The 25,047-nt window shown below is 48.4% G+C and overlaps 1 protein-coding gene across 1 annotated transcript in view; it reads right to left on the bottom strand.

Annotated features, from left to right (window-relative positions):
- Window positions 1-24,704, bottom strand: part of DNAJC9 (DnaJ heat shock protein family (Hsp40) member C9) — a 49,287-nt gene extending 24,583 nt beyond the window's left edge. Inside the window, exons 1-3 of the mRNA XM_063961469.1 lie at window positions 24,394-24,704; window positions 22,720-22,860; window positions 21,475-21,729 (exon numbers count right to left, since the gene is read on the bottom strand). Coding sequence (XP_063817539.1) covers window positions 21,475-21,729; window positions 22,720-22,860; window positions 24,394-24,576 — 579 coding nt within the window. The 5' untranslated portion in view covers window positions 24,577-24,704. The remainder of the gene's footprint in view (window positions 1-21,474; window positions 21,730-22,719; window positions 22,861-24,393) is intronic.
- Window positions 24,705-25,047: the final 343 nt, after the last annotated feature.

The raw sequence follows: 25,047 nt of genomic DNA, 5'->3' as shown, positions 1-25,047 counted from the left end.
CTTTCGCTCAGTCCCTCGATGCAGGGAGTCTGTTGCCAGCAGGCTCCCTGAAAATAAAATAAGTAAAAACCTAGCAAAAATGCTTTCTTACAGGAAACTCAGGAGAGCTCCTGAAATGCACCCAGTCTCCACTGGGCACAGTATCAAACTGCGGTCTGGAGGAGGGGCATAGAGGGAGGAGCCAGTGCACACCCAGAGTCAGTCTTTCTTAAAGTTCCCATGTCTCCTGCGGAGCCCGTCTATCCCCATGGTCCTTACGGAGTCCCAGCATCCTCTAGGACGTTCGAAAAATATTGATAATCAGACGAAAAAGGTGTACAGACAATTCTCATTGTTACAGATTGGCCTCGAAGGGCCTGGTATCCGGATCTGCAGGAAATGCTCACAGAAGATCCGTGGCCTCTTCCTCTCAGAGAAGACCTGTTGCAACAGGGGCCCTGTCTGTTCCAAGACTTACCGCGGCTGCGTTTGATAGCATAACGGTTGAACGCCGGATCCTAGCTGGAAAGGGCATTCCGGATTAGGTCATTCCTACTATGATAAAGGCTAGGAAGGAGGTGACAGCGAAACATCACCACCGTATCTGGAGGAAGTATGTCTTGGTGTGAGACCAAGAATGCTCCTCCGGAAGAATTCCATCTGGGCCGTTTTCTCCACTTCCTACAGACTGGAGTGAATTTGGGCCGAAAATTAGGCTCCATTAAGGTACAGATTTCGGCCCTGTCCATTTTCTTTCAGATGAAATTGGCTTCTCTCCCAGAAGTCCAGACTTTTGTGAAGGGAGTGCTGCATATCCAGCCTCCTTTTGTGCCCCCAGTGGCACCTTAACGTGGTGTTACAGTTCCTTCAGTCTCACTGGTTTGAGCCTCTTAAAACCGTGGAATTAAAGTATCTCACTTGGAAAGTGGTTATGTTGTTGGCCTTGGCATCTGCAAGGCGAGTGTCTGAGTTGGCGGCTTTGTCTCACAAAAGCCCCTATCTGATTTTCCATGTGGATAGAGCCGAGTTGCGGACTAGTCCTCAATTTTTGCCTAAGGTGGTTTCCTCTTTTCATATGAACCAACCTATTGTGGTGCCTGTGGCTACAAGGGACCTGGTGGATTCCGAGTCCCTTGATGTGGTCAGGGCTTTAAAAATGTATGTAGTCAGAACGGCTAGGGTTAGGAAAACAGAGGCCCTGTTTGTCCTGTATGCAGTCAACAAGGTTGGCGCTCCTGCATCTAAGCAGACTATTGTTCGCTGGATCTGTAACACGATTCAGCAGGCTCATTCTACGGCTGGATTGCAGTTACCTAATTCGGTAAAGCCCCATTCCACTAGGAAGGTGGGCTCTTCTTGGGCGGCTGCCCGAGGCGTCTCGGCATTACAGATTTGCCGAGCGGCGACTTGGTCAGGTTCAAACACTTTTGCTAAATTCTACAAGTTTGATACCCTGGCTGATGAGGACCTAATGTTTGCTCAATCGGTGCTGCAGAGTCATCCGCACTCTCCTGCCCGTTTTGGAGCTTTGGTATAATCCCCAGCATCCTCTAGGACGTAAGAGAAAATAAGATTTTAAACCTACCGGTAAATATTTTTCTCCTAGTCCGTAGAGGATGCTGGGCGCCCGTCCCAGTGCGGAAGACATTCTGCAAGACTTGTATATAGTTATTGCTTGCATAAGGGTTATGTTACAGGTTTGTTCAGTCTTTGACTGATGCTGTTCTGTTTCATACTGTTGACTGGTTCGTATATTCCAGGTTATACGGTGTGGATGGTGTGGGCTGGTGTGAATCTTGCCCTTGGATTAACAAAATCTTTCCTCGTACTGTCAGTCTCCTCTGGGCAGTTTCTCTAACTGAGGTCTGGAGGAGGGGCATAGAGGGAGGAGCCAGTGCACACCCATTTTAAAGTTCTTTATAGTGCCAATGTCTCCTGCGGAGCCCGTCTATATCCCATGGTCCTTACGGAGTCCCCAGCATCCTCTACGGACTAGGAGAAATAGATTTACCGGTAGGTTTAAAATCTTATTTTCTCTTACGTCCTAGAGGATGCTGGGGTCCACATTAGTACCTTGGGGATGTACCAGAGCTCCCAAGTACGGGAGGGAGAGCGCAGGAGCTCCCGCAGAACCGATTGACCAAACTTGTAGAACTTAACAAAAGTGTTAGACCCTGACAAAGTTGCTGCTCGGCAAAGTTGTAAAGCAGAGACATCTCGGCCAGCCACCCAGGAAGAACCCACTTTACGAGTAGAGTGGCCCTTAACGGATTATGGACACTGCAATCCTGCCGTACAATAAGCATGCTGGATAGTAATCCTGATCCAGCAAGAAATGGTCTGCTTAGAAGCAGGACACCCAACCTTGTTGAGATCATAATGGACAAAAAAAAAAAAAAAAAAAAAAAGCGTCCGACTTTCTGTGAAGAGAAGTTCTCTCGTCACATAAATCTTCAAAGCCCTCACAACATCCAAGGACTTTGATGTAATTGAGTCAGTAGCCACTGGCATCACAATAGGCTCGTTGATATGAAAAGCAGACAACCTTCGGAAGAAATTGCCGACGCGTCCTGAGCTCAGCTCTATCTTCATGAAAAATCCAGTAAGGGCTCTTGTAGGACAATGCCCCCAATTCCGACACATCTAGCAGATGCCAATGCCAACAGTGTGACAGTCTTCCAAGTAAGAAACTTGACCTCAACCTCCTGCTAAGGCTCGAACCAATCCGACTGCACGAACTGCAGCACAACGTCAAAGGTCCCCAGGTGCCGTAGGAGGCACAAAGGAAGGTTGCATGTGCAGAACCCCTTTCAAGAAAGTCTGAACCTCAGGGAGGGCAGCCAATTGTTTCTGGAAGAAAATGGACAAGGCTGAAATCTGGGACTTTTATGCAGCCCAGGCGCAGGCCCACATCCACACCTGCTTGCAGGAAGAGGAGAAACCATCCAAGTTGAAACTCCACCGTAGGAAACTTCTTGGATTCGCACCAAGACACGTACTTTTTCCAAATCAGATGGTAATGTTTTGACGTTACTCTTTTACTAGCCTGTATCAGGGTACGAATAAACTTTGATAAGCGAACAGCACCTGTTGCAGAAGGTCCTCTCGAAGAGGAAGAGGCCTCAGATCTTCCAGCAGTAACTCCAGAAGATCCCCATACCAAGCCCTTCTTGGCTAGTCTGGAGCAGTGAGGATTGCCTGAACTCTTGTTCTTTTGATTATTTTGAGAAACCTTGGGATGAGTGGAAGTGGAGGGAACACGTACACTGACTTCAACACCCACGGAGTCACCAGGGCGTCCACCACTGCCTGCGGGTCCCTCGACCTGGAATACCACCTCCAAAGCTTGTTGAGGCGTGAGGCCATCATGTCTATTTGAGGTACGCACCAAAGACTTGTCACCTCTGGGTGGAGGCCCCACTCTCCTGGATGGAGATAATGTCTGCTGAGGAAGTCCGCTTTTAGATCTTTTAGAAGATGAGCCGCTTCTAGAAGACCGTTGTACACGGCCCTTAGTTCCAGAACATTTAATCGGAAGGATGGATTCCAGACTTGACCACCTTCCTTGGAAGTCCCATCCACACCCCCCCCCCCCCCCCCCCCCCCCACTCTAGTAGGTGAGAAGTTTGCAGCCATCAGGGGAACGATATTCTGGCTTTCGGTGACAGACATATCCTCTTGTGCATGTGAGGATGAGATCCCGACCATTTGTCTAGGAGATCCAGTTGGAAAGACAGTGCATGGAATCTTCCGTACTGGAGAACCTCGTAGAGGCAACCATCTTCCCCAGAAGGCGAATGCACTGATGAACAGATATCCGGGCTGGCTTCAGAACATCCCGGACCATTGTTTGCATCACCAACACTTTCTCCTCTGGCAGAAACACCCTCTGTACTTCCATGTCGAGGATCATCCCCAAGAAGGAGTCTCCTTGTCAGATCTAAATGCAACTTTGGAAGATTCAGGATCAGTCCATGATCCCGGAGTAGTTGAGTCGCGAAAGCAATGACGTAACAGATTCTCCCTGGAAAATTTGCGCAGCCAGAGTCTCCTGCGTGCCCAGACAGCCATGGAAAAATCTCTTGCGTTCAGTTGTCCAAGGTCTTTCATGGCTTCCACCATGAAACCTGCAGAATCCTGTATGCGACATAAAAATAAATCAATGTCACTTCTATCCATAGAATCCAAGTCCTCTAGTAAAGTGCCTGACCACTTTACAATGGCTTTAGAAATCCATGCACAAGCAATAGTAGACCTTAAAGCTACGCCATTTGCGGTATATAAAGATTTGAGCGTAGTCTCAATCTTGCAGTCGGCTGGCTCTTTTAAAGCGGTGGACCCAGGTCCAGGTAAAACTACTTTTTTAGACAACCTAGAAACATAAGAGTCTACCACCGGCGGGTTTTCACACTTTTTTCTATCCTCCTCAGGGAAAGGAAAGCAATGAGAACCATTTTAGGGATTTAAAATTTCTCTCTCCGGGTTTTCCCAGGATTTTCAAACAATGCGTTCAATTCTTTAGACGCAGGGAATAAGGGAGGCTTTCTTATTGTCAGTAAAGTAAGCCTCCTCCACCTGCTCAGGAACCTTATCAGTAACGTGTAAAACATCCCTAATAGCCTCAAACATGAGTTGCACTCCCTTAGCAAGGGATGCCTTGGACATCTGAACTCTAAAAAAAAAAAAAAAAAAAAAATTTACTCACTGGTAATTCTATTTCTCGTAGTCCGTAGTGGATGCTGGGAACTCCGTAAGGACCATGGAGACTGGGCACTCTAAAGAAAAGATTAGGTACTATCTGGTGTGCACTGGCTCCTCCCTCTATGCCCCTCCTCCAGACCTCAGTTAGGGAAACTGTGCCCGGAAGAGCTGACATTACAAGGAAAGGATTTTTGGAATCCAGGGTAAGACTCATACCAGCCACACCGTACAACTTGTGATAACTGGGTAAGGTTAACAGTATGAACAACAACTGAGCCTCACTCAACGGATGGCTCATAACAATAACCCTTCTTTAAGCAATAACTATATACACGTATTGCAGAAAGTCCGCACTTGGGACGGGCGCCCAGCATCCACTACGGACTACGAGAAATAGAATTACCGGTGAATAAATTCTTATTTTCTGACGTCCTAGTGGATGCTGGGAACTCCGTAAGGACCATGGGGATTATACCAATGCTCCCAAAACGGGCAGGAGAGAGTGCGGATGACTCTGCAGCACCGAATGAGCAAACACAAGGTCCTCCTCAGCCAGGGTATCAAACTTGTAGAACTTTGCAAAGGTGTTTGAACCCGACCAAGTAGCCGCTTGGCAAAGCTGTAAAGCCGAGACCCCTCGGGCAGCCGCCCAAGAAGAGCCCACCTTCCTTGTGGAATGGGCTTTTACCGATTTTGGATGTGGCAATCCAGACGCAGAATGGGCCAGCTGAATCATGCTACAGATCCAGCGAGCAATAGTTTGCTTTGAAGCAGGAGCACCCAGCTTGTTGGGTGCATACAGGATAAACAGCGAGTCATTCTTCCGTCCTGGCTACATAGATCTTCAAAGCCCTGACTACATCAAGCAACTTGGAATCCTCCAAGTCACGAGTAGCCGCAGGCACCACAATAGGTTGGTTCAAATGAATCGATGATACCACCTTTGGGAGAAATTGGGGACGAGTCCTCAATTCTGCCCTGTCCATATGGAAGATCAGATAAGGGCTTTTACATGACAGCCACCAATTCCGACACACGCCTAGCCGATGCTAAGGCCAACAACATGACCACTTTCCACGTGAGATACTTTAGTTTCACGGTCTTAAGTGGCTAAAACCAGTGGGATTTCAGGAAATCCAACACAACGTTAAGATCCCAGGGTGCCACTGGTGGCACAAAAAGGGGGCTGAATATGCAGCACTCCCTTAACAAACGTCTGAACTTCAGGCAGTGAAGCCAGTTCTTTTTGAAAGAAAATGGATAGGGCCGAAATCTGGACCTTTATGGACCCCAATTTTAGGCCCATAGTCACCCCTGACTGTAGGAAGTGCAGGAAACGACCCAGCTGGAATTCCTCTGTAGGGGCCTTCCTGGCCTCACACCAAGCAACATATTTTCGCCATATACGGTGATAATGCTTTGCTGTCACGTCTTTCCTAGCCTTTATCAGCGTAGGAATAACTTCATCCGGAATGCCGTTTTCCGCTAGGATCCGGCGTTCAACCGCCATGCCGTCAAACGCAGCCGCGGTAAGTCTTGGAACAGACAGGGCCCTTGTTGCAGCAGGTCCTGTCTGAGAGGCAGAGGCCATGGGTCCTCTGCGCATTTCTTGCAGTTCCGGGTACCAAGTCCTTCTTGGCCAATCCGGAACAATGAGTATTGTTCTTATTCCTCTCTTTCTTACTATTCTCAATACCTTGGGTATGAGAGGAAGAGGAGGAAACACATACCGACTGGTACACCCACGGTGTCACTAGGGCGATCGCCTGAGGTTCCCTTGACCTGGCGCAATATCTTTTTAGCTTTTTGTTGAGGCGGGACACCATCATGCCCACCTGTGGCAGTTCCCATCGCTTTGCAATCTGTGTGAAGACTTCTTGATGAAGTCCCCACTCTCCCGGGTGGAGGTTGTGTCTGCTGAGGAAGTCTGCTTCCCAGTTGTCCACTCCTGGAATGAACACTGCTAACAGTGCTTACACGTGATTCTCCGCCCACCGAAGAATCTTTGTGGCTTCCGCCATTGCCATCCTGCTTCTTGTGCCGCCCTGGCGGTTTACATGGGCGACCGCCATGATGTTGTCTGACTGAATCAGCACTGGTCGGTTTCGAAGCAGGGGCTCTGCTTGACTCAGGGCGTTGTAAATGGCCCTTAGTTCCAGTATATTTATGTGTAGAGAAGTCTCCAGACTTGACCACAGCCCTTGGAAGTTTCTTCCCTGAGTGACTGCCCCCCATCCTCGGAGGCTTGCATCCGTGGTCACCAGGACCCAGTCCTGTATGCCGAACCTGCGGCCCTCGAGAAGGTGAGCACTCTGCAGCCACCACAGAAGAGACACCCTGGCCCTTGGACAGGGTGATCAGCCGATGCATCTGAAGATGCTATTCGGACCACTTGTCCAACAGATCCCTCTGAAAGATCCTTGCATGGAACCTGCCGAAGGGAATGGCTTCGTATGAAGCCACCATCTTTCCCAGGACTCGCGTGCAGTGATGCTCCGATACCCGTTTTGGTTTCAGGAGGTCCCTGACCAGAGATGCTAATTCCTGGGCCTTCTCCACCGGGAGAAACACCTTCTGTTCTGTGTCCAGAATCATGCCCAGGAAAAATAGGGGCACTGGAGTACTCTTGGGATATGGACGGCGTAGCAGAAACAAAGGCACTGAATATTTAAATTTAGAACTCTCCACCCCTCCATATCCCAGAGTACCTCAGTGTACGACCTCAGTGTTTTTACTGAGCGAACTACTAATTCCTATAACATAACGGACAACAACAAAGTTGACCCATAACGTTACTGTCAACTAAACAGTTGACACCATAACCGATAGACCTTTATAATTTGAACCAATCGGTGAAAATGTGTTACCATAAGCTCCTCTGAGCTTAATACAACCCAGGTAAAACTGCTCTGGGTGGGCGTCCAGTGCCCCCTATGGATTCAAAGAAAAGGATTTACCTGGTAAGTACCAAAATCCTATTTTCTTTTTCATCCACTAGGGGTCACTGGAGTACTCTTGGGACGTACCAAAGCTTCCCTCGTGGGCGGGAGAGCTGTTTGACACTTGTAACAGTAGGCAGCCAAAGCTAGATGCTGATGCCGCAACCGTTTCATAACGTGTAAACGCGCACAAACGTGTGCACTGAAGGCTATGTAGCCGCGTCGTAGACGCTCCACGACCAGCTGGTCCTGACATTCCCACCGAACCTGTGGGATGAGCTATTACTGACGTAGGCGACTGTAACTTAGTCTTAAAAGTAAGCCTGACTTGTAGTCATTTTTATCCAACTGGATAATGTCTGCTGAGAAACTGGCTAACCCCAGTTGGCAGCATTATAGAGAACAAAACGTATCCGTATTACGTACTGTAGACGTTCGGGACATATAGACGCGTAAAGCGTGTACCACATTCAGAATTCTAGAATGTGCCCACTATTGGTGTATTGATGTGAAGAATAAGAAATCGGAATTCGTCCGAAGTTCTGCTTTGTCATGAGAAAACTCAAATACGGTGGCTTGGAATACAAGGCACCCAAACATGAAAACAAAACCCTTGCCGAAGCTAAGGCTAGAAGAAAAACGTTTTCCAAGTGAGAAACTTAATCCCCATTTGTTGTAAGGGTTCAAAATATGAAAACTGTAAGAAATCTGAACCCAACCTCAAGTCGCCTGGCGCTGTAGGTGGGATAAATGGAGGCTGCACTTTGATGACACCTTGTAGAAAGGTGTGTACCGACGCAAGAGTCAAACGTCTTTGAAAATAACTTGACCACACAGATACCTGCACCTTCAGTGCAAATAAACGCAGTTCTCCATCCCCCACCCCGTCTGTAAAATAACAGAATACGGGTAACTTGAAAGATGTCGGAAACTTCCGAGCTTCACCACCTATATAGGCACACCAAATTTTGTAATAATGAGCTGCCGTAAGCGGCTTCCTAGCTCGTAACATGGTTGGTATAACCGATACTGTAATGCCCTATTTCTTTTCTTAAGAGGGCGGTCTGAACCCCCACCCCGTCAACCGCAGCCGCGGTACATAGGTAACTAGGGGTAAAAGAACGGTCCCTGTTGTAACAGGTTGGATGTATTATGAGCGGGCCAAGATCGTGTGCCAGTATTCCTTGGAGATTCGAGAAGCAAGCTCTCCGAAACCCATGAGATATCACTAGTATGACTCTGACGAACTGTCTTATGATCCGTTTTAGCAACGGAGAGAGCAGCGGAAAATGGTGGAGCCAGATACACGAGGCTGAATAACCACACGAATGTGAGAACCTCCACCGCCCTTGTGATCTGTCGTTCTGTACACATACTGAGCGTTTGTAATTGTGGCGAGATGCCATCATGTATACCTGAGGGTAACCCCTCCTGTGGATTCACATATGAAAAACCTCTGGATTTAATGCCCAGTTTTCAGGATATAAATCCAGACGGTTGAGATTATCTGTCTAACATATGTCCACTTCCGGAATGAACCTCGTCGACAACATCACCTAATGGTGTTCTGGCAATTGAGGATTCAAGCTACCTGCCGCATTGCCATGCGGCTTCTTGGTCCTCCCTGGTTGTTGTGTATGCAACTCCCGTTGAGTTGTCTGACTGTACTTGGACAGACTGAAAGCGAAGTATGTAGTGCATTGTAAATTGCACGGAGTTCCAGGACATTTATAGACAGCAATCTGTCGTGATCCGTTTTAGAACCCCTGTCGCTGATCTTTTTTAACTACAACTCCTCAACCTCTGAGACTCTCGTCCAGAGTATATACACCCTCGCCCCCCTGTGGGAAACGCGAGAGAAGCCCGGCGAACTAAAGCGCTTTGAAAAACACATCATTGTTCCTAATAGGCGAATACACCAATGTACCGCTAGTGTGCGTGGCTTTTGCACTAATTGTACTAGATGGTATATTTGTTCTTGCTGGTGTAGTAGGTAAATGTCTTTGATTTACCGTATTTATAATCATACCTAGGAATTGAAGTCGTTCAGACGGAATTAGATGCGATTGCTTTTTGAACTTGACCTGCCACCGTGCGTTAGTAGCGCCAGTAAGAAGAACCTCTGTTGAGACAGAGTTCTTATGAGCAGATCGTCTAAGTATGGAACGATTGTCACTGGCAGGGCTCTGAGATGAGCTATCACCAACATCACTTTGGTAAATACCAGAGGCGTTGTCAAGAAGCCAAACGGTAGATGAAATGGTTAATGGTTGTGGCGTTTTGCAAAACGCTAGAACCTGTGATGCGGTGACCAAACTGGAATGGGTATTGAAGATCAAGCGCATTATGCAATTTTGTGGCTCCAAATATGCAAATACTAACCGCAGAAATTCCATTTTCAAACTGCAGTAATTGACTTGCTGATTGAGACTGCGACGGAGCCCTCTGGTTTCGTTACGCCAAACAGAGGGGAAATAAGTAACCCTGACTGTTGGTGTACTTGGAAATAAAAACAGCTGAAACCAGCAGAGACTGAATGACAACCTGCCAAACCGTTCGACAGAGGCAGTCTTGTCCTTTAATCTATAAATAGCGGAGACATCCATGAGTTGATGTCTGGAAACCCCGCCAATGTAACATCTAAAGACGCGCTTCCACAATTGGAAAATGGAGATGGCCTAAGAAGTCGTCAAGCCACTGGCTTGTTGACTGTAGCGTCCTGTCGTTACAAGGCGTGACTGTTTTTGTACCACCGCCTTGAAAAGACTGTAGTCTAAAGGGATTAAACGCCAGAACAAAGTATTTCCGTTTTGATACTGGAGGCGGCAATGGCTGAATATCAAATTTAGGACCAAACAACCTCTGGCCTTGTCGTGCTGAAACTAGCGACGATGAAAAGTGAGAATCGACGTAACCGGCGTTAGCAGAAGCTTTACAGATATACTCTGCAGCTTCTCATTAACCGTGATCGTCATTGTTTCCATACATAGAGTCTAGTGACCGAAATGTATCTTGGGTTTTTATAATGTTTGACACAGACGAGTTCACCAATGGCGGATCGTCCCATTTAGATGGGGAAACGGTTAAATAGTGTTTAGAGTCTACTTAGTCTCTGTAAAAATTGAGACATTGACTCACTGGGTCTTAGCAATGCATGTTGTCAAAAACCCCGCACTATCTGAGTGCTGGTCTAATGTACCGTTCTCACTTGTAGTTATCGCTGTGAGATTTGACATAGAATCGTCCGACTGCATTAAATTATAAGACCAGTTAAATAAACACCCTGGTACCCAAAGGGAAATTGGCCCTTTGGAAAGACTGTCCTTCGTTAGAGCTGGCGGAGTAACTTCCGAGACTCCGATGTTACCGCTCCTGTCGAGCGGAGTTTAATTTGAATTGCCAATGCTTAACATAGGATCTTTAAAATTATTTTTAGTCTGCGCTGGAGCCTTACTCGCTATGCAGACAGACACCACAATAGGCAACGGACAGACACTTGCACGACTTATTGAAGTTATTATGTGTCATATATATATTTTTATTGCTGAAAAGCATATCTCTGAAAAGCAGTTCACATGGGCAGCCTATGTGAAACCCGAACCAAATTCCCACTAACACCCCTGCGCCTCTGGTGGCTTAGAGATGTAGGGCAGGAATGTTCCAGAATCACAAACTGGAAAACAGGAAGCATGGTTAAAATGGCCCCTTTGCCATGCTGACCCTGATAATCACAGAACAAATTACAATTGTTTCAGTGTTAATATAGCCTATTATACAGTGATAATCACAGGCAGGGTACAACACATGCTCTATGAATATAATTACAGACATTAATATAGGCTCAATAGCCTATTATACAGCAATAATATAGGCTCACTAGCCTATTATACAGTGATAATAACAGACATTAATATATAGGCTCAATAACCTATTATACAGTGATAATCACAGACATTAATATAGGCTCAATAGCCTATTATACAGTGAAACTCACAGGACAGGTTACAATACATTATAAATACCTGTCACATATATATAGCTGCATATACATACACTGTTGCTGTTCATATAGGTATTTTACATACCCTTGCCGCTGTGATCCGCCAGATTCCACCGCCCCTCTTCCCCCCTGTAACGCTGTGTCTCCGCGGGAAGCCCGGGAAGACTTGCAGGGAGGCCTTCTTGCAGCCTCTTAGCGCTGGCACTGATCTGCGGGTGGATGGTGCTGGGCGGCCGGACGGAGCGGCGGCCCGGTTATCACCCTTAGTGCTGAGAACTGAGGGAGCGTCTGCGGCCGTATGGCGCTGGGCGGCCGGACGGAGCGGCTGGGACGGGCGGACGTAGCGCTGCTGTATGGAGCGAATGGGCTGGCAGACGTAGCGGCTAGGCGCTGTGGCGGGCGGATGAGCGGCGGAAGCGGCATATCAAAACCCCCATAGCGGGGCGGCAGCCTGCGCTGACCGTCCCCGTTCCCCAGCCTACCTTGCTCTTGTATCTCTGATCATGGCTGCGACGGGGCTTCTTATGTGTAAGCTCCGTCCAGCTCTCCAGTCATGGCTGCGACGGGGCTTCTATGTGTAAGCTCCGTCCAGCTCTCCAGTCATGGCTGCGACGGGGCTTCTATGTGTAAGCTCCGTCCAGCTTTCTCATCTTAGTCATGGCTGCGACGGGGCTTCTATGTATAAGCTCCGTCCAGCTGTTGCAGGAGCAGTGGGCTGCCTGTGGCTGCTCTTTGTGAGGACCGACACGCCATGCGCTGTCCGTGCAGCGGCACTATCCCGGACCCATGGTTTTTCCTGAAACTGGGAAAGGATGTGCTATTGAAAAAAGTAAAAATAAAAAGTAAACATGAAAAATTAATAAAATCTCCCACAAGCCGATGTTAGTGCTTTGAGCACAGAAAAAACACTGAGGTCGTACACTGAGGTACTCTGGGATATGGAGGGGTGGAGAGTTCTAAATTTAAATATTCAGTGCCTTTGTTTCTGCTACGCCGTCCATATCCCAAGAGTACTCCAGTGACTCCTAGTGGATGAAAAAGAAAGCAGACGCGTCGTAGGAATCAGCTGCGACTTTGGAACATTCAGAATCCAGCGGTGCTGTTGCAACACTTCCTGAGAGAGTGCTACGCTGATCAACAACTGCTCCCTGGACCTCGCCTTTATGAGATGATCGTCCAAGTACGGGATAATTATAACTCCCTTCTTCCAAAGGAGTATCATCATTTCGGCCATTACCTTGGTAAAATATCCTCGGTGCCGTGGACAGGCCAAACGGCAACATCTGGAACTGGTAATGACAGTCCTGTACCACAAACCTGAGGTACTCCTGGTGAGGTGGGTAAATGGGGACATGCAAGTAAGCATCCTTGATGTCCAGCGACACCATAAAATCCCCCTCTTCCAGGCTTGCAATAACCGCTCTGAGCGATTCCATTTTGAACTTGAATTTCTTTATATAAGTGTTCAAGGATTTTAAATTCAGAATGGGTCTCACCGAACCGTCTGGTTTCGGTACCACAAACATTGTGGAATAGTAACCCCTTCCCTGTTGAAGGAGGGGGACCCTGATAATCACTTGCTGGAGGTACAGCTTGTGAATTGCCGCCAGTACTACCTCCCCTTCCATGGGGGAAGCAGGCAAGGCTGATTTGAGGTAACGGCGGGGGGGGGGGGGGGGGGGGGGGGGGGGGGGAGTCGCTTCGGATTCCAGCTTGTATCCCTGAGATACAATTTGTACAGCCCAGAGATCCACCTGTGAGCGAACCCACTGGTTGCTGAAGTTTCGGAGACGTGCCCCCACCGCACCTGGCTCCGCCTGTGGAGCCCCAACGTCATGCGGTGGACTTAGTGGAAGCAGGGGAGGACTTGTTCCTGGGAACTGGCTGCATGGTGCAGCTTCTTACCTCTACCCCTGCCTCTGGCAAGAAAGGATGCGCCCCTGACCCTCTTGCCTTTTTGAGAACGAAAGGACTGCATTTGATAATACGGTGCTCTCTTAGGCTGTGAGGAAACCTGAGGCAAGAAAGTCAACTTTCCAGCTGTCGCTGTGGACACGAGGTCCGATAGACCGTCCCCAAACAATTCCTCACCCTTATAAGGCAAAACCTCCATGTGTTTTTTAGAATCAGCATCTCCTGTCCATTGCAGAGTCCATAAGACCCTCCTGGCAGAAATGGACATAGCATTAATTCAAGAGCCCAGCAGGCAAATGTCCCTCTGAGCATCCCGCATATATAAGACGTCTTTTATATGGCCCAGGGTTAGCAAAACAGTATCCCTGTCGAGGGAATCTATGTCGTCCGACAGTATCTGTCCATGCTGCTACAGCACTACACATCCAGGCTGAAGCAATAGCAGGTCTCAGTAGAGTACCAGAGTGTGTATACACTGACTTCAGGATAGCTTCCTGCTTTCTATCCGCAGGCTCCTTTAGGGCGGCCGTATCCTGAGACGGCAGGGCCACCTTTTTAGATAAGCGTGTCAGCGCCTTGTCCACCCTAGGGGATGTTTCCCAACGTAACCTGTCCGTTGGCGGGAAAGGGTACGCCATCAGTAACCTCTTAGAAATCACTAGTTTCTTATCAGGGGAACTCCACGCTTCTTCACATAATTCATTTAATTCATCAGATGGGGAAAAAGTCACTGGCTGCTTTTTCTCCCCAAACATATAAACCCTCTTGGTATTAACAGGGTTAATCTCAGAAATGTGTAATACATATTTCATTGCAATAATCATGTATCGGATGGCCTTGGTCATTTTAGACTGTAAACGTGCCTCATCGTCGACACTGGAGTCGGACTCCGTGTCAACATCTGTGTCAACCATCTGAAATAGAGGGCGTTTATGAGCCCCTGACGGTTTCTGAGTCGCCTGGGCAGGCGCGGGCTGAGACCCCGGCTGTCCCAGGGCTGCAGCGTCAAACCTTTTATGTAAGGAGCTTACATTGTCGTTTAAGACCTTCTACATATACATCCAATCAGGTGTCGGCCCCGACGGGGGCGACACCACACTTACCTGCCCTTGCTCCGCCTCCACGTAACCCTCCTCAAACATGTCGACACAGCCGTACCGACACCGCACACACACAGGGAATGCTCAGACTGAGGACAGGACCCCACAAAGTCCTTTGGGGAGAGAGAGAGAGAGAGAGAGAGTATGCCAGCACACACCACAGCGCTATACAACACAGGGATTTTCACTTATAATAAGTGATTACCCAATAGCTGCCTTATGTTTTATTTGTGCCTAAATGTATGTGCCCCCCCTCTCTTTTTAACCCTTCTTGTACCTGGATACTGCAGCGGAGAGCCTGGGGAGCTGCTTCCAGCGGAGCTGTGAAGAGAAAATGGCGCTGGTGTGCTGAGGAAGAAGGCCCCGCCCCCTCAGTGGCGGGCTTCTGTCCCGCTTTCTGTGTAAAAAAATGGCGGGGTTTTTTACATATATACAGTGCCAGACTGTATATATGTATTTTTATTGCAAAAAGGTACTTCAATTGCTGCCCAGAGCGCCCCCCCGCCAGCGCCCTGCACCCTACAGTGACCGGAGTATGTAAGTGTGCTGGGAGCAATGGCGCACAGCTGCGGTGCTGTGCGCTACCTTCAATGAAGACAGGAGTCTTCTGCCGCCGATTTCGTCGTCTTCAAGCTTCTGTTCTTCTGGCTCTGCGAGGGGGACGGCGGCGCGGCTCCGGGAACGGACGATCGAGGACAGGTGCCTGTGTTCGAACCCTCTGGAGCTAATGGTGTCCAGTAGCCTAAGAAGCACAAGCTAGCTGCAAGCAGGTAGGTTTGCTTCTCTCCCCTTAGTCCCACGTAGCAGTGAGTCTTGCCAGCAGAAGCTCACTGAAAATAAAAAAACCTAATAAATACTTTCTTTACTAGTAAGCTCAGGAGAGCCCACTAGGAGCACCCAGCTCTGGCCGGGCACAGATTCTAACTGAGGTCTGGAGGAGGGGCATAGAGGGAGGAGCCAGTGCACACCAGATAGTACCTAATCTTTTCTTTAGAGTGCCCAGTCTCCTGCGGAGCCCGTCTATTCCCCATGGTCCTCACGGAGTTCCCAGCATCCACTAGGATGTTAGAGATATAAATAAATAATAATAAAACAAAAAGGAAGAACTCCTAGGAGCTCACCTAGTTGTGACCGGCTCCACTGGGCACATTTTCTAAACTGAGTCTGGTAGGAGGGGCATAGAGGGAGAAGCCAGCCCACACTATTAAACTCTTAAAGTGCCCATGGATCCCAAGGGACCAGTCTATACCCCATGGTACTAATGTGGACCCCAGCATCCTCTAGGACGCAAGAGAAAATAAGAATTTACTTACCGATAATTCTATTTCTCGTAGTCCGTAGTGGATGCTGGGAACTCCGTAAGGACCATGGGGAACAGCGGCTCCGCAGGAGACTGGGCACAAAAGTAAAGCTTTAGGACCACCTGGTGTGTACTGGCTCCTCCCCCCATGACCCCCCCCCCCCCCCAAGCCTCAGTCAGGACACTGTGCCCGGACGAGCGTACACAATAAGGAAGGATTTTGAATCCCGGGAAAGACTCATACCAGCCACACCAATCACACCGTATAACTTGTGATCTAAACCCAGTTAACATAACAGTATGATAACAGAGGAGCCTCTAGAAAAGATGGCTCACTACAACAATAACCCGATTTAGTTAACAATAACTATGTACAAGTATTGCAGACAATCCGCACTTGGGATGGGCGCCCAGCATCCACTACGGACTACGAGAAATAGAATTATCGGTAAGTAAATTCTTATTTTCTCCGACGTCCTAGTGGATGCTGGGAACTCCGTAAGGACCATGGGGATTATACCAAAGCTCCCAAACGGGCGGGAGAGTGCGGATGACTCTGCAGCACCGAAAGAGAACTCCAGGTCCTCCTCAGCCAGGGTATCAAATTTGTAGAATTTAGCAAAACGTGTTTGCCCCTGACCAAGTAGCTGCTCGGCAAAGTTGTAAAGCCGAGACCCCTCGGGCAGCCGCCCAAGATGAGCCCACTTTCCGTGTGGAATGGGCTTTTACAGATTTTGGCTGTGTCAGGCCTGCCACAGAATGTGCAAGCTGAATTGTACTACAAATCCAACGAGCAATAGTCTGCTTAGAAGCAGAAGCACCCAGCTTGTTGGGTGCATACAGGATAAACAGCGAGTCAGATTTCCTGACTCCAGCCGTCCTGGAAACATATTTTCAGGGCCCTGACAACGTCTAGCAACCTGGAGTCCTCCAAGTCCCTAGTAGCCGCAGACGCCACAATAGGTTGGTTCAGGTGAAACGCTGAAACCACCTTAGGGAGAAACCGAGGACGAGTCCTCAATTCCGCCCTGTCCGTATGGAAAATCAGATAAGGGCTTTTACAGAATAAAGCCGCCAATTCTGACACACGCCTGGCCCAGGCCAGGGCCAACATCTTTAAGTGGTTCAAACCAATGTGACTTTTGGAACCCAAAAACTACATTGAGATCCCAAGGTGCCACTGGAGGCACAAAAGGAGGCTGTATATGCAGTACCCCTTTTACAAACGTCTGCACTTCAGGGACTGAAGCTAGTTCTTTCTGGAAAAAAATTGACAGGGCCGAAATTTTAACCTTAAATGGACCCCAATTTCAGGCCCATAGACACTCCTGTTTGCAGGAAATGTAGGAATCGATCCAGTTGAATTTCCTCCGTCGGGCCTTACTGGCCTCGCACCACGCAACATATTTTCGCCAAATGCGGTGATAATGTTTTGCAGTTACATCCTTCCTGGCTTTGATCAGGATAGGGATGACTTCATCCGGAATGCCTTTTTTCTTCAGGATCCGGCATTCAACCGCCATGCCGTCAAACGCAGCCGCGGTAAGTCTTGGAACAGACAGGGTCCTTGCTGGAGCAGGTCCCTTCTTAGAGGTAGAGGCCACGAATCCTCCGTGAGCCTCTCTTGAAGTTCCAGGTACCAAGTCCTTCTTGGCCAATCCGGAGCCACGAATATAGTGCTTACTCCTCTCCATCTTATAATTCTCAGTACCTTGGGTATGAGAGGCAGAGGGAAAACATACACTGACTGGTACACCCACGGTGTTACCAGAGCGTCTACAGCTATTGCCCGAGGGTCCCTTGACCTGGCGCAATACCTGTCGAGTTTTTTGTTGAGGCGGGACGCCATCATGTCCACCTTTGGTTTTACCCAACGGTTTATAATCATGTGGAAGACTTCTGGGTGAAGTCCCCATTCTCCCGGGTGGAGGTCGTGTCTGCTGAGGAAGTCTGCTTCCCAGTTGTCCACTCCCGGAATGAATACTGCTGACAGTGCTATCACATGATTTTCCGCCCAGCGAAGAATCCTTGCAGCTTCTGCCATTGACTGCTTCTTGTGCCACCCTGTCTGTTTACGTGGGTGACTGCCGTGATGTTGTCCGACTGGATCAACCCGGCTGACCTTGAAGCAGAGGTCTTGCTAAGCTTAGAGCATTGTAAATGGCTCTTAGCACCAGGATATTTATGTGAAGTGATGTCTCCAGGCTTGACCATAAGCCCTGGAAATTTCTTCCCTGTGTGATTGCTCCCCAGCCTCGCAGGCTGGCATCCGTGGTCACCAGGACCCAGTCCTGAATGCCGAATCTGCGGCCCTCTAGAAGAAGATGAGCACTCTGCAACCACCACAGGAGGGACACCCTTGTCCTTGGTGACCGGGTTATCCGCTGATGCATCCGAAGATGCAACCCCGATCATTTGTCCAGCAGGTCCCACTGGAAAGTTCTTGCGTGGAATCTGCCGAATGGGCTTGCTTCGTAGGAAGCCACCATTTTTCCCAGAACCTTTGTGCATTGATGCACGGAGACTTGGCTCGGTTTTAGGAGGTTTCTGACTAGCTCGGATAACTCCCTGGCTTTCTCCTCCGGGAGAAACACCTTTTTCTGGACTGTGTCCAGAATCATCCCTAGGAACAGAAAACGAGTAGTCGGAACCAGCTGCGATTTTGGAATATTGAGAATCCAACCGTGCTGTCGCAACACTACTTGAGATAGTGCTACACCGACCTCCAACTGTTCCCAGGATCTTACCCTTATCAGGAGATCGCCCAAGTAAGGGATAACTAAAACTCCCTTCCTTCGAAGGAGTATCATCATTTCGGCCATTACCTTGGTAAAGACCCGGGGTGCCGTGGACCATCCAACGGCAGCGTCTGAAACGGATAGTGACAGTTCTGTACCACAAACCTGAGGTACCCTTGGTGAGAAGGGTAAATTGGGACATGAAGGTAAGCATCCTTGATGTCCAGAGACACCATGTAGTCCCCTTCTCTTGAATTTGAACCTCTGTATGTAAGTGTTCAAAGATTTTACATTTAAAATCGGTCTCACCGAGCCGTCCGGCTTCGGTACCACAACAGTGTGGAATAATACCCCTTTTCCTGTTGCAGGAGGGGTACCTTGATTATCACCTGCTGGGAATACAGCTTGTGAATGGCTTCCAAAACTGCCTCCCTGTCTGCTTGTAAAGCCCCAGCGTCATGCTGAGGGCTTGGCAGAGGCGGGAGAGGGCTTCTGTTCCTGGGAACTGGCTGATTTCTGCAGCCTTTTTCCTCTCCCTCTGTCACGGGGCAGAAATGAGGAACCTTTTGCCCACTTGCCCTTATGGGAACGAAAGGACTGCGCCTGATAATACGGCGTCTTCTTATGTTGAGAGGTGACCTGGGGTAAAAACGTGGATTTCCCAGCTGTTGCCGTGGCCACCAGGTCTGAAAGACCGACCCCAAATAACTCCTCCCCTTTATAAGGCAATACTTCCATATGCCATTTGGAATCCGCATCACCTGACCACTGTCGTGTCCATAACCCTCTTCTGGCAGAAATGGACAGCGCACTTACTCTTGATGCCAGTCGACAAATATCCCGCTGTGCATCACACATATATAGAAATGCATCTTTTAAATGCTCTATAGGCAATAATATACTGTCCCTATCTAGGGTATCAATATTTTCAGTCAGGGAATCCGACCACGCCAAACCAGCACTGCACATCCAGGCTGAGGCGATTGCTGGTCGCAGTATAACACCAGTATGTTGTGTATATACATTTTAGGATACCCTCCTGCTTTCTATCAGCAGGATCCTTAAGGGCGGCCATCTCAGGAGAGGGTAGAGCCCCTGTTTTGACAAGCGTGTGAGCGCTTTATCCACCCTAGGGGGTGTTTCCCAACGCACCCTAACCTCTGGCGGGAAAGGATATAATGCCAATAACTGTTTAGAAATCAGTTTTTTTTTGTTTGTTTTTTAGTTTTTTTTTTTATCGGGGGAAACCCACGCTTCATCCCACACCTCATTTAATTTCTCAGATTCAGGAAAACTACAGGTAGTTTTTCCTCACCGAACATAATACCCCTATTGGTGGTACTCGTATTATCAGAAATGTGTAAAACATTTTTCATTGCCTCAATCATGTAACGTGTGGCCCTACTGGAAGTCATATTTGTCTCTTCACCGTCGACACTGGAGTCAGTATCCGTGTCGGCGTCTGTATTTGCCATCTGAGGTAACGGGCGCTTTAGAGCCCCTGACGGCCTATGAGACGTCTGGACAGGCACAAGCTGAGTAGCCGGCTGTCTCATGTCAATCACTGTCTTTTGTAAAGAGCTGACACTGTCATGTAATTCCTTCCAACAGTTCATCCACTCAGGTGTCGACCCCCTAGGGGGTGACATCCCTATTACAGGCAATTTGCTCCGCCTCCACATCATTATCCTCCTCATACATGTCGACACAAACGTACCGACACAGCACACACACAGGGAATGCTCTGAGGACAGGACCCCACTAGCCCTTTGGGGAGACAGAGGGAGAGTTTGCCAGCACACACCAGAGCGCTAGAGATATAGATATAGATATATACACACATACATACACAGGGATAACCTTATATAAGTGTTTTTCCCCTTATAGCTGCTGTATTGTTTATACTGCGCCTAATTAGTGCCCCTCTCTTTTTTAACCCTTTCTGTAGTGTAGTGACTGCAGGGGAGAGCCAGGGAGCTTCCCTCCAACGGAGCTGTGAGGGAAAATGGCGCCAGTGTGCTGAGGAGATAGGCTCCGCCCCTTTCTCGGCAGCCTTTTCTCCCGCTTTTCAGTGTAATCTGGCAGGGGTTAAAATTCATCCATATAGCCCTGGGGGCTATATGTGATGTATTTTCGCCAGCCAAGGTGTTTTTATTGCTGCTCTGGGCCCCACCCCCCTATCGCCCTGCACCCTCAGTGACCGAAGTGTGAAGTGTGCTGAGGAGCAATGGCGCACAGCTGCAGTGCTGTGCGCTACCTTGGTGAAGACAGGATGTCTTCTGCCGCCGATTTTCCGGACCTCTTCTTGCTTCTGGCTCTGTAAGGGGGCCGGCGGCGCGGCTCTGGGACCGGACTCCATGGCTGGGCCTGTGTTCGATCCCTCTGGAGCTAATGGTGTCCAGTAGCCTAAGAAGCCCAATCCACTCTGCACGCAGGTGAGTTCGCTTCTTCTCCCCTTAGTCCCTCGATGCAGTGAGCCTGTTGCCAGCAGGTCTCACTGAAAATAAAAAACCTAAAACTAAACTTTTCACTAAGCAGCTCAGGAGAGCCCCTAGTGTGTACCCTTCTCGTTCGGGCACAAAAATCTAACTGAGGCTTGGGGGGGGGGGGGGGGGGGGGGGGGTCATGGGGGGAGGAGCCAGTGCACACCGGGTGGTCCTAAAGCTTTACTTTTGTGCCCAGTCTCCTGCGGAGCCGCTGTTCCCCATGGTCCTTACGGAGTTCCCAGCATCCACTAGGACGTCAGAGAAAATTGCATTTGTAGCTTAGGACTATAGCCGAGGAGACCTTTTGTAGTACTTACCCTTTTCAGGCGCCGTTCGCGTTTCTTCTTGGACTCCTTCACAAAAGCATCATAAGCTTGTACCTCCTTTTTTTTAATGGCTGTCTGAATAAGTTCTCTGATCCTTGGTTCATCCTCAAAAGTAGCAAGTGGTATTTGCACCATTATGCCATCCATGTCTCCTTCATAGTCTAAATAGGCTTGTATGATATCTGCCTTCTCCTCGTCTGATCCTTTGTACTTTTCTTCATATGCTTTTATATCTTCCACAGTTATCTAAAACAAAAATATATATGTAACAACCCGAGATACGCTTTTATGAGCTTTAGTTTGACAGAAGCTTCCCAGCACCATGCTTTGCTCTGTTTGTATGCTAGGATGTTGTAGCTACTACAACTTCAGGCTTGCGCAGTACATGAGGCGGTATTCAAATGATATATCACGACCAATCTCCTTTCTAAAATGATCCCTATTATAACGCATATTGCGCCAATAGTAATCAGGTTTAGCTGTGTAAATGGTTGCATGCTTCGCTACCCCAGGTGTAGCGAGCTGAAATTATGATGCCACACCCTCGAGGGCAGAAACAGAGCAGGTGCGGAAGGGGGTGAAAAGAATTGAATATCGCCCATGGACTGAGCAGTAGTAGACCCAAGCACTTTCATGACCCCTTGCTTAATTATGCCTTTGTTCACTTTTTTCCGTCACATTTTAATACAAACCTCATGTTTCAATCACCCATAAGCTTCTATCTGCACCCAAATATTGTACACATTTTCTCTGTGCATCACCCATCACCTCTATACCTGTCTGCAAAATTTAACACTGTGGGTTTTCTCCAGTCTGTCACTTACTTTAGTCAGGCTTCTATTTGAGTCTTATGCTCTCCTTTTCATTAATTATACACCTGTCGTTACACTATATTGCAGCTATTGTAAGAAACAACTATTGATGATATTAAACAGATGTTAACTGCACATTAGATACATAAAATACATATTAGAACTAATTGTCCCCCAGCACTAGGACCTGTGCCTCTACCTTTTGATGCATTTGCTTACACTTATATTTTGTAATCTGGACAATCCTGGGAGGCAGAAAGATGGTTTGTCTAGAAAATTAAAAGTAGTCTGCCACTGGGAGATTTAAGGTAGGTAGGCTGTTATTGCGCACCCCCATTATTTACAGATCCACAAGATTAATGACTACCCTCTAACGTTTTTGACAGAAATTCTCCACTTATAAATATATAGCTAATACAATTACCTTCTTAAACAGTAAGCCCCAATACTCTTCCCAGTTACGGTCTTGACAGACAGTATCGGACTCCTCATCAACAATTCCCTGCTCATCATACAAAGCTCGCTGGTCCTTGTCATTGAGAATGGAATAAACTTTCCCAAGTATCTATGGGGGGAAAAAAAAGAAAATAAACACTACAGAGGGAGTAAAGCACAGAAGGTAACGGATCCTTGTGCTATGCTCTGACAGCTCTCACGTGGATTTTATTACCAAATTTTGGGAGTCTAAAGCCTTGGAGAGAGATGAAGTCCCAGCCAATCATCTCCTGTCATGTTTCTGGATGTATTGAGAAATTAAGTTAGGAGCAGATTGGCTGGTACTTTCTCTCCACGGCTTAATAAATAGATCCCTTAGTGTGGACAAGTTGTAAGTATAGACATTGGTGTCATGCCAAACACTTTCAGACCTGGACTTATTTATATTTTGGAGAGGTAGGTTTCACTGGGGTTATGGAGATACAGTACAGTGCCTAAAACTTTTACGCAGTACTGTATATAGATATATAACTCAAGCATATATGCAAAAATAAATTAAAGACATACATAAGCATGCAGTGTCGATGTTGCTCGTTTTCCCCCTTCCTGAGGTCGGCAAGTGTGTATGCTGCAGCGACAACTGATGCACGGCCCTGCAACAATCGTCGTTGTCGGCAGTGCATGCATGCTCAATCTGGATTGTCATCCAAGAGCTGCATGCACGGCCAGCCGCTGCATGATGTCAATGAGCGATATGAATGGTCTTATCGCTCAGTGTGGCCCGGGAAGGGAAACACTAGACGACGTCGCTCATAGAGCAACGTCATCCAGTGCGTATGGACCTTTAGTGAGCTGAATTATAGCAGCATGGATTGTGTCGCTACACTTCCTGCTTTGCTGAGGCGAAGCAGGGAGCTACATTGACAAGATGTATTAACACCACCGGTGCCAAAGAAGGTGAAAATTCCCCCCCTCCGGTGATCCCCGACAGATCCACAGCAATTAAGCTTAATGTGGTCTCTCACCCAGCCAGCTCCTGTAGGCATGCACGAGATTTCTTTAGCATCGAGAGATCGGCCATACAGGCCAAAGCCGGCTAGCACTACACCACTGCAGCTCTTTAAATAGCTGCAGGTGTCAGAACGGTTTACACACAGCACGCTGATACACTGGGCAGTCTTTTAGATCGCGCCGATTTAGACAGGGGTGCTATGCCCATCACGCACCGACAGTAATACATAGCAGGAGGCGGTATCAGCACACTGGGGGAGAGATGTATTAACCAGGAGAAAGCATAAGGAAGTGATAAACCAGTGATACATGCAAGGTGATAAACGCAGCAGCCAATCAGCTCCAATACGCAAATTGACAGTTAGGAGCTGACTGGCTGCTGCGTTTGTCACCTTGCACATATCACAGGTTTATCACTTCCTTATGCCTTCTCCAGGGTAATACCCCCGCACCGACCATTCATGCATCTACCCAATCTACAGGTGTTTGTGTGGCGCGGGGACAGGGGTAGCTGCACACCAGTAGCCCTTTCCCGCCCCCTGCCAGGCGGTGACGCGTGGTAGCGGGGAACATAGACACAACCGTGACGCACGCACACTGCAGTGGTGGGAAACAGGTATATAGCGACATGTAGCACACTCGCCGCCGGTACCTGGAACTTTAGCGTGGCCTCCGCCTTCTCACTTTCCGGGACCCGGTCGGGATGCACCTGCAGAGAGGTCTTGTGGTAGCCGCGGCGTATCTCTGGTTCCCGGGCAGTCTTGCGTACTCCCAACACCGTGTAGAGGTCAGAGCTGCCGAAGTGGCGCTCGCAGCTCTCCAACAGGCCGGCCATTGTGCGCCACTGAGCGGGAGATGAGGGCAATGTGGCCGCTCACTAATAACAACAATCGCCAGCTGCTGATGACAGGATTTGGCGGGTTTTCAGGGGAAACATCGCTATTGGCTGGTAATTATACGTCACTTCCGCCCGCTCCTCACACAGCTTTATTTGCAACAGCACCACTAGCACAAACAGACAACACGCGCTGATACAGTGGTGTAATTATGCCAGGCTGTGATAGCAATACCGAAACCAGAGACTGCAGTGTACTGCGCTCTCCCACAGCCCCGGCCAGTAATTATGTGGTGAATGTATCAAGGTTGGGATCGATATGCCGGCATCCCAATGGCCAGAATCCTGTCAGAGCCCTAACCCTCCATACCTAATCCATACCCTCCAACGTGACCCGCCCCACTAGGTACAAAATGCTCTGTTTCTGGACTTCCCTCTTAATTTTTTATTGCCATCACCTGTGAAGAAACA

The sequence above is a fragment of the Pseudophryne corroboree genome, chromosome 3, assembly GCF_028390025.1.
Source record: "Pseudophryne corroboree isolate aPseCor3 chromosome 3, aPseCor3.hap2, whole genome shotgun sequence".
Classification (NCBI taxonomy): Eukaryota; Metazoa; Chordata; class Amphibia; order Anura; family Myobatrachidae; genus Pseudophryne; species Pseudophryne corroboree.
Note: the sequence above shows the minus strand (reverse complement) of the source record. Positions and strands in the feature narration are given on the sequence as shown.